This window comes from Cariama cristata, unplaced genomic scaffold (genome assembly GCF_000690535.1).
Source record: "Cariama cristata isolate BGI_N322 unplaced genomic scaffold, ASM69053v1 scaffold11483, whole genome shotgun sequence".
NCBI classification, from domain to species: domain Eukaryota; kingdom Metazoa; phylum Chordata; class Aves; order Cariamiformes; family Cariamidae; genus Cariama; species Cariama cristata.
This window is the reverse complement of record NW_009606670.1, coordinates 1-14532: the sequence shown is the minus strand read 5'-3', so window position 1 is coordinate 14532 and position 14532 is coordinate 1. Positions and strand designations below refer to the sequence as shown.

Below are 14532 nucleotides of genomic sequence, written 5' to 3'. Positions count from 1 at the left end.
GTGCGCTCTGACCCGCGCAGGGCGTGGCCGCGTGGAGAGGAGAAAGCTTTAGTCACTTCTCGTTAGCGTGACAGGCGTTGTGAATATTGCTGACTTTTCTGTTGCTGTAGGAGTCACTCAGATGAGCTTGAGCAATGTGCAGTTATATACGGTACGTGGAAAATTTTATTTCGATTTTGAAGCATAAATGTCACGGTTTTTTACATCGAGGATGAGAAGGCAGCAGATGCTTTCCAAACATCTGTGTATATGACATCTGGAAAAGATCTACATCAAATTCAGTGTTGTTTCAGGACATTTTTACGATGCGCTTCTACGGTTGTATTCCTGGTACGCAGACTGCAAAAAGCTAGAATGAGAGTGAAAATTCACCCGTTCAGCATCGTCAGAAGTTCATACTGTGTTCAAATATGTTCAAAACAAATCCAAACAACAACAGCAACACAAAACCACAAACCCACAAAACCAAAGCCACCTCCTGGCTACTACAAGACCCAAAACCTTCTAGTCCTGGAAGTTCAAGCCGAGACGTGCTCCAAGCACGTGAACAGTACGCAGGATGATGCATATCTTCTTTCAGAAGAAGAAAAGGGACAGCAGCCTTACAGAGTGCTAGATAAACTGAAAATACTGCAAGTACCTGCTGTAATTCCCCCTTTCTAAGTCCTTCTATAACCTCCCTCCCTCCTAGGGGTTCTGCTGCCTACATTCAGGGGCCCAGATCCTGCACAGAAGTACAGTTCACAATTTTGAGTCGTGAGGGCAAGAGAGATGAATAAAGAGGGAAGCATGAGACTGAGGAAGCGGAGGTGGACAGTCAAGGATATGGAGTGGCAGGTCCTGGTTTGGAGGAACGTCAATGCAAAACAGCAGGCAGCGGGAAACGCAAGCATCGGCCACAAAACCAGCGTAAGTTCATTTGTTGAAGTCAAAGGGCTCGGCTGGTCCATTGGAAACGTGACTTGTTTGCACTGAAACTGTAACAGCGTGTTTCCAGTAATAAGAGTTGTGACTGGAATTAGTCAGGATATCTAATAATAATACATGTTCAGCACAGAGGAAAATAATGTGACCATGCTGAACTAACTACACACAAATGCATTAACATCTGCAAAAAGTTGCCATTTACTTTATTATTACCATAATTGGTTACTCTGGGCTCCAAAAGAGTAACAGAAGGAAATGGAAATTAAAAAAAAAAAAAAAAATGCAAGCAGGAATCTTTTCCTTAGATCTGCTATGTCAAGGATAGTTACATGTAAAGATTTATCTTTGAATACATTTTACAGTGCTTTTTGTTACACTGCAGTAAGGGAGGCATGCCCGACAGACACTGTAGGGTCTCACAGGACAAACCTTTAGCACTGGGAAACAGCAGCATACCTAGACCCTGCCACCTTGCTTTTTTGATGGCCACTTAGGAAGGAGCCCTATTTTTTCTCCTGGTACAAGTAGAAGTGCAGTAAGAAAAAGATCAGTTGCTGTATTGAAAGGAGGGACCTTTTAAAGGGTTAAGACAGAAATTCTGCAAGTGGCTTAAACCTTCAAAAGTATATTCTGCTGCTTGCGTACCCAGAAACAGTTCTGTTTTAGGAATGAATCCTAGTATTAATAGTTTAGATTTTTTTTTCTTTTTTTTAAATGACTCATTCTCCCACAGAGGAATAACGTTACTTCCTACTCCTATTTAAACCTTATTTTTTAATTCTGTAACATTTCTGCTGGTTACCATACAAAGTATGGCATGGTTTTATAAAAGTTAAGCTTTTTGTAAAAAGTCTAAACTCGTCCCCCGCCCCCCCCCGTTCTATTCTTGGTGGCTGAAAAATACCAGCAGCCTACCTCTACACACGGTCAGCAAGCACTCTGTAACACCATTGTTACCTCTGGTGGTTTTTTTAGTAAATTAAAACTAGATTCCTCAGAGATGAATCAAGAAACAAATGCGATGTATCCGAGCAAAAATATAGCATCTGAGCAAATAAAGTTTTCAGAATACAGGTAAAACTCCCAGGAACTTGCTGTTTTGGAAGAGTGCAGGTTGCCCTCTGCATTACCTCACACAAGCGGTCTACTCTGGGAAGTGGCCCAAGCCCATTTTGAAGCACGCCGAAATACACAATTACACTTTGGGTTTCTGCTGCAGAGAGCCTACCTTCATATCCTTCCTCCTGCTAAGATCTGCCAAACAAGCTCAGCAATTACATCTGGATGGTAATGCTACTCCCCGGCAATACCATGTAGTCATTACCGTGAGTTTTACCCTCCCGCCTGTCTCACAGCAGCCAAAGCCTGAGGCAGCGCCAGCAGGCTGATCCACAGCAATGACATTCCTGTGCTGACACATCAAAAAAGGAGGCTTTTAAGTTAGTGCTGTTTCTTCAAAACGTCCTAAGTGAATTATTCAATCCCTGGAAAAGAATTACGAGACAATTTGAAATCCAACAACTCTAGTAGTCTCTGCAGACCTTCAATGCACCCATGAGAAAAGTCAGAGGACACCCTGTGGCAGAAGAATGGCAGAAAAATGCACAACTGCACATCCAGCAGGGCATGACTTCACAAAAGCAATGCTACGAGAACGGACACGTGAATCAAAAAAACTCCTTGATCGGGAACCTGTTTAAAAAAACAAAAAGCCTATTACAAGAAAAAGCATACCAATACAGACCCTTTTAGAATAAATTTATTAGTCAACCACAATTATAAAATTTAAATATTTATACAGCAAGATGGAAAATTCTGAAGTAACCAAACCCACCAAACTATTTTGCTGCAGTATACACAGGAATGGTTTTGTTTCTTTCACGGGTGGATCCAATATCATCCTTTAATTACTCAACAACTTCTTGAAGGCATGTTTAATTTTGAGAATGGGATTTCACACTTGGCAGTGCAATATACAAAAAAAAAATATTCCAGAAATAAAAGGAAAAAAAAAAAAAGAAAGAAGAAAAGACAGGCACATTGAAGTCAGCTACTCTGTAAATAGCTCGTGGTTAATACCGTTTGTATGTGTTGCCATAGTTCAAAGGGTACAGATCAAAATGTTCCTTTGATACACAAACATAAATAACATGTTCCAAATGTTGTAGGTTTTTCTGCGAAACATGCGTGAAGTTCCCAAATTGTTTAAAATCTTCTGTAGGAGAGAAGAAATACAAAGGCAGCCAGAAACGGAAGCATTCACAAACACCAGAATAAGGCCCTTCCGAGCTTATTTAAAGTAACACGTTAAACCCCTTCATTCTCAGGTAACAGATTAAGAGGCCGAGATACACATCGTCTGCGAGGGTGAGGATACTGGAGGTTGGCAGTGTCAGCATCGCAAGAGTGCTCTATCAGAGGAGGAGGAGGAAGGAGCTGGGCATGACTGGACCATCTCGATCCAGCCCGTGGGGAATCCAGAGGGGGAAAGAAATACCTGAAACAATTAAGAAAGGAACAAAACACCAAAAAAAAACAAACAAACAAAAAAAACAACAAAACAAAACAAAACAAAAAAAAAACAAAACAAGAAAAAGAGAAAGGTAGTAAATACAAGGAGAACCAAAGGGGAGAAAAGACATGCTGGAAAAAAATAAAAAAGGCTTTAGTACATCCATGCCAAAACCAATAGAACATAATATCAGAAATCAAGGCTTGTAATTCAAAACAAGAGAAATCTGGAAACTGTTCTTTAAAGGAAAGTACAATCTTTTCCACTGAAATTCATAGAGAATACCGTAATAAGAACCTTAGCATACATTTTTACAAAAGAACAGATTGTTTTGGAAACCAAAAGGATGTTGTAGCACAGCTATTAACAGGCTTTCATTCTCCCAGAATTCCTGCTATTTGTTAACAGAGCTTTTAGTAACGCTTCATTTGTGACACAAAACATACATTAAATATTATCCAAGTACATTTTCTGCATATGCATCTAATTCAGATTAACTTCACAGCACTTCTAGAATAGACGTAAAAACATCATTGTTTTTACAATACTTTAGATTTTATAATATACATTTACAGAGAATAACTACTTTCAATGAAATACAGTCTTTGTATGTATTTACATATTTCTGCAAAATCCTCGTAGTAAATTTAAGATTCCTAGTGAATGCTCAGAATTAGGCCATTTCATGTCATTTTTCTGCTGTTTTTATAGAACTTACCCGTAATACTTGTGCATTTTAGTGTAACTAAATTAGATACCTACAGATGTTTTCCGTCTTGTTTACAGTTCTGTGGACTTACATAAAGGAATTACAAGACAATTCACAACAAGCTGCATTTTGGTTTCAATCCCTGTATGGCTCAAGTGTTTGCATTTTTTAGGATGCTATGCTTAGAGAATTTTAGTTAGTCCATGGAATTATTACCATAGGAATGTACAAGTACATATCAGAAAAAGTACTTCTCTTAGGATGACGAAAGTATGACAGTACTTACAAAACGTTTATTTGAAGTCATACTAAGGTATAAATGAAGGAATACCAAACTATTAAAAGCTACCATCTGTACAATTGTCAAAACAGCTTTCTTACTCCTTTAAAACTAACAGTTGCATATGTTATGAAGCAGTTACAAACTTGTGATGTTTAGGAATCTTAATCAAATGTTGAACACTATGAAATGCAAAACAAATTAGTTATCAAAACAATTTTAATGAAAATTATTTTAACAGCCACTCCCCTACTCCCATCCCAATCAAGGACAGAAATTCTGATTTTTAGTCATGAACTAGTCTTTTAATCTGACAAGCTTTCAAAAAAAAAAAAAAGTTTTGATATAGGTTTTGGGGTTTGATTTGTTTGTGTGGGTTTTTTTTTTTTTTCCTGAACAAGAAGCCTCTCCAAGTATTTTCCTATCAGGAGTTCCAACACTATCAAACTGTGCAGGCTAGTACAAAAAACGTACACAACGTGTTTTAAAAAGGCTTTTTGAATAGCATTTAGTAGTTAGCAGGCTGCTGGTGTCTTGGGAGAGGTCAAACGGCGTTGGGGAGGGGAAAAAGGAGTTCGTTTTCCATTCCTGTGTGCATGCAACAAGCAGCAAAACACCAAAGTTACTCCAGTTAGCTTGGTATCAGCTCTGCTTTCTGTTAAAAAGGACATAATACAAATGGAGAATGGAAATTGTATCATAAATCTGGACACACAATTACATCAACATAACAATATAGCCCTACTGATTTATTTTCCAACAATCTACATCATCTGTTCTGAAACTATTTTGATTACAAATCCAGTCTGGTGATCGCGCTTTAACAAAGTTTTCCAGATCTGCCCATGGCTTAGCTGTTTTAAGTGTTTAAATGTATAGACACTGAAACATAGCACCTACAGTCACAGACAAAAGAAATTCTCTGCAGCATACCAATTTAGTCAAATGTCAGTACATAAACGTTTATTGTAAGTGTTAATACACTAAATCAAAAGTTAGCAACTGTGCTTATGCTATTCAAGCCAACGTGATTACATGTTTTCTTTTGTAGTTAAGTGCGTCTTTTTTATAGTAAGGCCCAATCCTAGGACAAGACACCCTGTATTCTGAAATTCCACAGCCACAGTCTTAATTCTGCAACAGAATGTTAATTCCAAATTGGAGCCAAGAATAATTTATTAAAAAACAAAACAAAAAAGCCCTGCTTCCAAAATAGAGAGCAATGGAAGGAGTCTAAAGCAGCACTAGGAATCTGAGTTTCACAGCGGCTCACTGCCACTTGAGGGAGAGGAGCACAACCCCCGTGGGGCGGAGCGGGGCGCACAGCGGCACAGTCTTGGATAAGGAGATTGTGCAACCGCACCCTATACCAAAGAGGTACCAAATAGCCGGCACCTCCCTCTAGGAGCCCAAGCGAACAAAGTTCTGTAGCTCTGGAAATCACATTTCCACGACAGGAGTGCACTTCAGCATTTTTCTGCTACACTGTGAGCAGCACCTGGAACCAGATGACCAGGACCATTTTGCCCTCCTTTCTTGCTGGAGACCTGGCCCGTTACCACCTCCTGCTCTCCCGTGTCTCTCACGAGGAAGGTGGGAAAGCCCTTCTCTGTTCAACACAGCCAGGGCTCTGGAGCCAGAACTGCTCTTCAGGGCTGACTGCTGAAGGGGGGAGCGGCGGGCAAAGGCTACCCTCCGAAAGCAAACAGTCATCATACTTTATATATCAGCATTTTAAACTGAAAAAAGCAGTATTAGTACCTGCACATGGATGGAAAAGGAGGCTATCCATTTGGGGGGGGGCGGGGGGTGGAAAAAAAAAAATTAAAAAAATAAAAAGGTGGCCACAAAACTTGGAAGCTCCTGCTATGGAATTTGGCCACATCTAGTCCTTACATAGGATACATTCCGTAAAGTTGATTGTACACACTCCACCGTACAAATGTGGGACTCGGTCTATTTCTAGATTTTGGTGTGCACAAGTTAAAATGGTTTTCAGAAGAGGCAGTTAAATTTACCTACTAAACAGCAGTTATTACAGAATAAAAACATAACAGAGAAAGCAAATTAATCTGTAGTAAGAATGCCATATGAGGAAGATTAAAAAACCAAAACTTTTATTCAGTTGATGTTACACCTGCAAAAATGCAAGTAAACTAACACTGGCCTATGATTGTTGAAACCATTCATTACGAAGTATCTTTTCCTCCTTCCTTTCTGCTACATTATCCCAGTGAAAAACAGAATTTGCTGCTGACATTTTTGCTCCACTTTTAAATGTGCATCTAAAACAAAGGGGCAGTCACACAGCAGTATGATGAAGTTCCTCTTTGTTTGAAACTATTTCAGAAAAGTTGTTTTTACTATTTTTGAAAGGAGTAAAAGTGAAAGTAGTTGTTTACATTGCTTATTTATACAGAATGGTTCAGTATGGCTTACGGTTTTGTTCATCTTCCTCTTAACACTGGCATAACAGACACCATCACAGAGCAAAACTAGAAGAGCTTGTAGAAGTATTCATGCCATAAATGACATTGCACTTAAAAATTACAAAACGAACATGAAAGCTAAGTGAAATTAAGAAGATTCAGAAAAGAGACTATTTACTGAAATTCAATCTCTCTACTAAGTAACCTACCTGCTGGCAGATGATCCATTTAGTGAATTCTGTAGACTTGTATTGGCTGAACCTAGAGAGGCATTAAAAATTCCCTGCTGAGAACTACCATTCACTGGGCTCCCGTTACCTTTCAGTATACCAGTACACTTCCAGTTGTCCATGTAATTAGCTGCAAATATAGATACAGAAAAAACTGTTAGTTTCTCTTCCGAAGCTCAGCTTTTGATACAACTACGATGTTTCAACTGCTACGCACCTGGTGTGACTTAGAATTGAACTTCAATACCAATGTGTAAATTCCAAACAGCTGAGGATCTGGCCCTTTAGCTGTCTGACATTCTCTGCCTATGCACGATTTAAAATTCAGTTTTGTTGAGTAACAAGAATGAGTTTCCTTTATTAGAATACTGAGAAAGAAATAAGAATGGATGAGGAAACTGCCACTGGGTTTTTTTTTTTTGTTGCTTTTGGAAATGTGAACAGAAAAAAAAGCCAGTTTGCCTGAACATTGTGACTGAATGTAGCTTTTCTGGTTTTGGCAGTGGGCAAAGATAGTAATGCAGTACAGACGTTAATTTTAGAAATGACACCTTTACATAGCCTTAGTCTGGTGAAACAATTTGAGGGTCCAGTAACAACTATTCACAGCAGCCTAAGTCATGCAAATGTTCCAGCACAGAAAATTGTTTCCTTTGAAATGTAACTAGGAATATAAAAATCTGTCATTCACAAATCTAAAATGAACTTTTACTCCAAAATTATTTTTTGAGTAAAATTTCTCAAGTATATTCAGCATACTACAAAGCTAATGTATTTCAGGTGACCTTACCCTTCCAGAGCCTGACACAGCCATCATCGCCAGAGGAGGCAAGCACTGTGCCTGTAATATTCCAGCTCACTCGCCACACCTGGGAGTTGTGGTTATCAAACTGTGCCACAATATGAATTTCAAATTTTGTTAGTCCTCCAGATGAAGTCAATTCTTTCCTGTTTAAGAGAAAAGTGACAGTTCTGCACACAACTGTTCAAAGGTCTGGGCTTGAACACGATGACAAAAAGAGAGGACTACATCTTTCAAGGAGTTTATAAAACAATCGTTACTAGATCAGCAGTTATCAAGAGGTATTCAGACAAAATTATAGACTCGCTCACAATCCTGTCATCTTAAAAATCAAGCAGCTAAAAAACAGTCGTGCATACATTCAGTTACTACTTTTGCTTTGCAGATACTATTAAAATAAGCCTATATAGTATGCACCAGATCGTACCGAACTATCTTCCTTTTAAGCTCACCTTAGAGGTTTTAGTGTGAAAATTCGTACATCTTTGGTTGCTACAGCTAAGATGTGGAAGGATCTTCCCAGATTTGGAGCAAATGCAATATCATGTACAGGATCTGTGACTGTCATCAGAGCCTCTGCTTTTGCGTATTTCCTGTACAGCGTAAGAAATTAACTTTTAATGCCATCAAAATAGCCAGTGATGCAAATTATATAAACCAGAGATGGTGGACCAGGGAACAAGAGGTTAGTATACATGATGAGACTTGCAAAAATAAAAATATTTTCTTAATATAAATTTAATTGCAAGTAATAATTACAAGCTGATTTCCTCAGAAATTGAGTACATCAGATACAGTAACTACTAACAACAGTATGCTAAATTATACAACAGAGCAAGGATTCCAGTACAAAGAACATTTTTGTCTACAGTTGGAAAAGGGAAATAAAAAGGTTCTTACGTTCACAAATCTAAAGGGAATTTGTATCTCAGTAACTTACTAAATTTTCTGTGCTTGTAAGCAGGCCGCTATCTGTCTCCTCCGCTGTATGATAAACATGTATTCCATTTTCTTATTTACCACCACATAAGTTACAGCAACTTCTCTGTATTGTTAATGCACAGAGAACATTGTCTGAAGCCAGGCATAAAACCACGAAACACCTTGGCTCCTTTCCCACACCAATCACCCTGAATGAAACACAAGTTCTCTGTCATCATTTAAGTGAAAGTGGTTGTGCACAGACTTCCTGGCCTCTTCTCGTTCTGAATTCTTAAGCGTACAACCCGAACTTCCAGAGAACGCTAGGAACTCGCAGAACTTTGTCATTATAAACATGCTTTTAAAAACATTTTAAGGTCACCTTGAACAAAACAGCGCCTAGTGCAGTGCAATTCAAAATTTAAAAACATTTTAAGGTCACCTTGAACAGAACAGCGCCTAGTGCAATGCAATTCAAATTTCAACTTTGCCCTATTAATTCCTTGTGCAAGATCAAGTACATAAATTAGTAGAAGTAGAAACAACAATTCTTCCTTCAAAATGCCAATAAGAACACTGGCATTTCTGCACTGAGATGGAAAACAATTATCAGTATCATGTCCGTTAACATCAGTTACCATTCTGAGGTCTCTCTCTCCTTTCCCATCCAAAGGCTCAGAGACAGAATTAAGTATTACTATTTACTACCCCACTCCACATCTAATGACAGGAATAAAGCAAAAGGCCGTATATTACAAACTACTTTAAGATCCCAGAAATGTTATAAATTGTCATTTAGCATACCTGGTATTTTCATTATATTCATAAATTTGAACCTTAGCCAATATATTTGGACTGTTGTCATCACTTCCTACAGCTATCATTGGAGAATGTGCTCGAGAGCTAAAAGGTGAAAATAAATACTGTTATATTTACAAATGACTCCACAAAAAGTACACCAAGCCAATTTTTACATTTCAGACACATTATCTATACAGAGAAAAATCACAAGGCGGGGGGAGTGGAAGTCACAAGGCAACATGAGTTAGTGCTATTCACAGTTACCGGTACAATCTCCATTCTGTTGATCTGAAAGCCCACTTCATACACCCGCAAAGGTGAAATCATTAGGGAACATTATTTGGCAATTCAAGATGATCTCCCAGAGAGTAGGATTGATTTTATATATGCATCTGCAGTCAAGTATTTGCCATAAGTTTCACAGCAGAGTCTGCATTCTTTGCAGTACTTTTAATGATTAATTTAGTGGGATTTCATTCAGGTTTTGGAAGATAGATTACAAAAGCTAAATGTAGAGGAGTTCTAGTTTTTAAACCAACTTTTAACCCCATCCCACGCGTTAAAGTGAAAGGCTGCACTCTGAACCTTGGGCCCAGACTCCTGCTAATGAAGAGAAGAATCCCTGGATCAGCAGGACACAGACCACCAGGTCTGCAGGGAAAGCCACGAAGTGCTTCTGGACAAACCAGAATCCAGAGCAGTTCAGCCCTGAATGGTTTTTCCCTTCCGGTTGTTGCTGGGGGAGGATGAGAGATGGGAAGGGAAGGAGAACCTCTGCACGTTCTTCGGGGCAGGGACTCCCCAACCAAGCTCCTCTCTGACTCCTTCCTGCTCAAGGAGGTTAAGTATATCGCTGAGCCCCTAAGGATGTACCTAAAAGAACAACTTTTAGGCTTTGTACTTGTACTAGGCAGATTCTCGTGGTTCCTGGTCCTCTGTTGCACTGGCACAGGTGTGTGTCCTTGTTAGAGCTGTCAAAATTATTACCTATTGCAACATCTTTCTTAAGGAAAGAAGAAAGCGACAGGAATTGTCCCTTTATAAACACTGTCTCTTATGAAAATCCCAGTTAAGTTTTGTGGGATAAATAAAGAGCACTCTGTAGCTCTTTAGCTCATTACTTGCTAAAAATAATGAAGCTGGGAATATTTCCTCACAGAGCACAGGTGGACTTTTTGTAACAATTCTCTGGCTCTGCCAAACTTCCCTTATTAAAAGAAATGTTAGCAGCTTTCTTTCAGGGCTGAGTAATGTACAGTCAATCTTCTCCATCCACATTTTAGCATGCATTCTACAAATTTTCAGAACTAACTCTTCGGATCTTCTGCTTAAACAGTCATAAAGCAAAACCTACAGTTTTAATAACATACCTTGAAGGATTCCAAGAAATACAACTGCAGCTTAGCTTACAGGAGATTTCATGCTGCAGTGACCACTGACTGAGATTCATCACATCTGGAGCTTCATAAATCCTTACAACTCCATCTGCTGAACAGGTTGCTAACATAAGACCCATATGCTTGGGAGCAAACTTCACATCTGTAACCGATGTCCTACTGTCTACTAGAGTGGTCCTCTTTACCTGCAAAGAAAGGCAGAAATTCTTGAAGGAAATGCTAGAAATTTCCATCAAAAATTTATTCCCTAGGGAAGGCTAATGAAAGTCTGATATTGCAGAATAAGTTTAATCAACCTAACTTTTTCATCGTACTCTATTCTTTCAAGTATATTCTTTTGTCTGAGTAACTTTGCTTGGCATTAGTTAGCAGGAGAAGGAATTCCAGGTCACGTGTCGTAAACTCATCCTTGACCCAGTTGCTTGGCTACGGGGGGCCTTGAAGAAAAGAAGGAGGAAACTTTGTCAGCAGAAGCTGCAACCCATCGAGATAAGGACAACAAATGGCCCGTCGGGAGTTCGGAGGCAGAAAACCACAGAGAAACAGCTGAGCCCCGAGACCACAAATTACCGTTGGACCAAGAGGTGGCGTGGACAGCGCGTGGAGAGACTGAGCATTGGGCCAAAAGGCGCCTGAAGAGAGGGTGCACGGACTGTAAGGGTTTAAAAGCCCAGGCTTTCTTTGTTTCAGGGTCCCTCCCTGGAGGTACCCAGTTCGAGCTGTCATTCTGCTATACCATCCAAATAAATTACTTATTTTTCTAAGATGGGACATCTGAGACTCTGCTATGGGAAACTTAGGATAGAGATTAACGCCAACACCACCATTTAATAGGATCACTTACCTCTTCCATCAAGAACTAAAAAAAAAAAAGTATCTTTATACACCAATGAATTGGAGACATGACAGATCATTGCACTGATGCGATTTCAAGCATCAAGAGCTATACTCACAGTGGCATCAAAGTTCCGATACCAAAAAGAGTTGTTTAGATCATGCGCTTCAGGTAAAAAAAAAAAAAACAAAAAACAAAAAACAAAAACACCAAACCACTACCCAACACGTAACATAAGCATAAATACAGGAGTATTGGCCACAGGCAATTTGAAACCATCCTCTTTGTTCATTCTAGTGGCAATATTAACTGCGACGCCTACCGACGCCGCTTTCTCGTTTCAGTGCTGCTGAAGTTTACAGTGAAGCATTTTCCAACCGAGGCACCAAAACAAGAAGTATTTCTGCTAAGGGCCTGAGTGAATACAGCAGACATTTGACAGGAAGATTAGCTAGGGTGAAAAAGGAAAACATTGTAAACATTTGTTTTTCAAGTTGTCCCCTCTCCTGCCAACAAAGTACGAGTTTGAGCTGGAAACTGTGCATCAGAAGTGCCTCCTGCACAGGGCAGGCAGCTTCCGTGCCCCCCCACGGGGTGCCAAAGGTCCTGACAACGCAACTCTTCACAATTACGTACTTTCACATTAGAAAACTTCAGTAGAAAGTAGAAAACGACAGATATTTTAGCAACCTAAAACAAAACGCTATACTGATTTATAGAAGATTACACGTGAAGAAAAGCTGCAAAATAATGTTTAGATCTAAAATTCCCTTGATTAAATGCTACCCAGAACATCCACTTCCGACCAAACTATTTCCCCCCAAAACCTGTTCTTTTTCATTTTGCAAACAAAAGATCAGCATGAGACAATTCCAAATCAGCTCGTCACAGAAGAAAAAACCCACAACTTTAATTCTACTGTAGATGGGAATCCATGTCTGCAAGTTGTTTGCCAGGGAACACTTTATTAAGAAGACCAACAGTAGTGACAGTAATTGGCCTCAATGTTGCCATTTAGCTGTTTTCCCCAAATGCTTTAAAAATACTTACTCTAGATTGGAATATTGCCACAAATTAACAAAACATAGGCAAAATCAGGAACACTTTCTATTAACGTTAGGAAACAGAGTGCTTTCTCTGTTTCAGGAACAGAAAATATGTTGCAAAACCAGAAACGGCCAGTAGCTCGGTATTTAGAACAATTTTCATGTTCAGTCTTCCGTTTAATTCTGGAATTTAAACAGTTTAGAGCTTCAGCCCATTAAGATAAGCAAAGAAATCAATGAGGCACAGTAAATCTGTTTATCTGAGAACATACAGAAACTGTAATTAATACGTTAAAGTCTCACCCAGTGGCTCTGGCCTCGGAGTTTATCATTTGACTCTCCCACTATTTCTTCCCATACAGCCGCCGTTCTATCAAACGAGCAGGAAGCCAGGACCTGCCCAAATTCCGGATGGGCCCACGTCACACGCCACACAGATCCACTATGTGTCTGCAAGGTAACACCAGAACACTCTAGGGAAACACGCTCGTTGTGTTAGTCCAAGCGATCATACATTTTCATGGCTTTCCGCAGAAGCAAATTCTAGGAAGGAGACATGCTATTCCTCTGAAACCTATGTTCTTCAATACAGCTCAAAGTTAGGCAGCAGCCGTTGCATTTGTTTATTCCCATAAGCACTGGAAAGTTTTGTTGCTACTAGTTAATGGTACAAAGGTAACTATTACAAGTGTATTTCAAGGCATTATTTATTACTCCTTTAAACCGTAAGTTCCAAGCTAAGGTTCTGCCTTGACACAAAAAGTACACTTTTGTTTTCAATTTTCAGCCATTACCATGCTCATTCCAAGCTTGCCTGTACTTTTCCAAAGCATGGACAGAGCATTACTTATCTTCTCCTTTTTTTACATGAAACTCCTCCCTCATACCTAGTCAACCTTGTGCTGCTTTTTTTAGAGAAGGGGAGTTCAAAAGCTTCACTTGCATTTCCATCTACAGGGATTATTGTATTGTGGTCCTATTAAATACAAGTTCAAGGACAATTCAGAAGCTGAAGGCACTAATTATCCTGATGAAGCAGCCTCTCGATATGACACAGTTCTCAGAAAGGTTTTGGGGAAAAAAAAAAAAAGCGGTCAGATGTTGTAACACCTAATAGCCAGACCTCTTCCTTTTTCTTTTTTTTTCTTTTAAGTCTTACAATATGCAAAAAGGAAACATTCAATTAAAAATGAAGGTACTGTTTTCCAACTCCATAAACACCAGTTACTGCTATGTTTACTGATGACAAAGTCTGCCAACAGAACTAAGTACTAATAATATGAGACTGCATGCTAGCCTCTGCTTGAAGTGAGGGGCATTAGAGATGTTTTATAAAAGCAGAGAAAAAGTATTTCACCGTGAGAAATACAGGATCTACAACAAACCAAAAGTATTTCTACTTTGCAAGTCAGCAAAAACTAAGTACGTTTCTTCAAAAACAAAGGAGAAATTGTGGTTGTAACGGTGTAATTTTTATAAATACAAACCTTCCAGCTGGCAGTGCAATGCCAATCCCCGTTTTCACTTTTGTCCCAGACCTGTTGAGAAATCAAAATACAATCACACAATTTGCACATAAAGTTTACAAAGTAGTACTACAAAACACAGCCATTAATATACACACACACACATATACACACACA

General features: G+C 39.2%; 1 protein-coding gene across 1 annotated transcript; it reads right to left on the bottom strand.

Annotated features, from left to right (window-relative positions):
• Window positions 1-2959: 2959 nt before the first annotated feature.
• Window positions 2960-14427, bottom strand: SEH1L (SEH1-like (S. cerevisiae); the record flags this gene model as incomplete). Its single annotated transcript, XM_009696457.1, has 8 exons — window positions 2960-3424; window positions 7067-7217; window positions 7878-8035; window positions 8342-8482; window positions 9615-9713; window positions 10982-11193; window positions 13193-13339; window positions 14377-14427. Coding segments are annotated over 8 exons (1149 nt in total), but the record flags the coding sequence as incomplete, so codon positions are not given.
• Window positions 14428-14532: the final 105 nt, after the last annotated feature.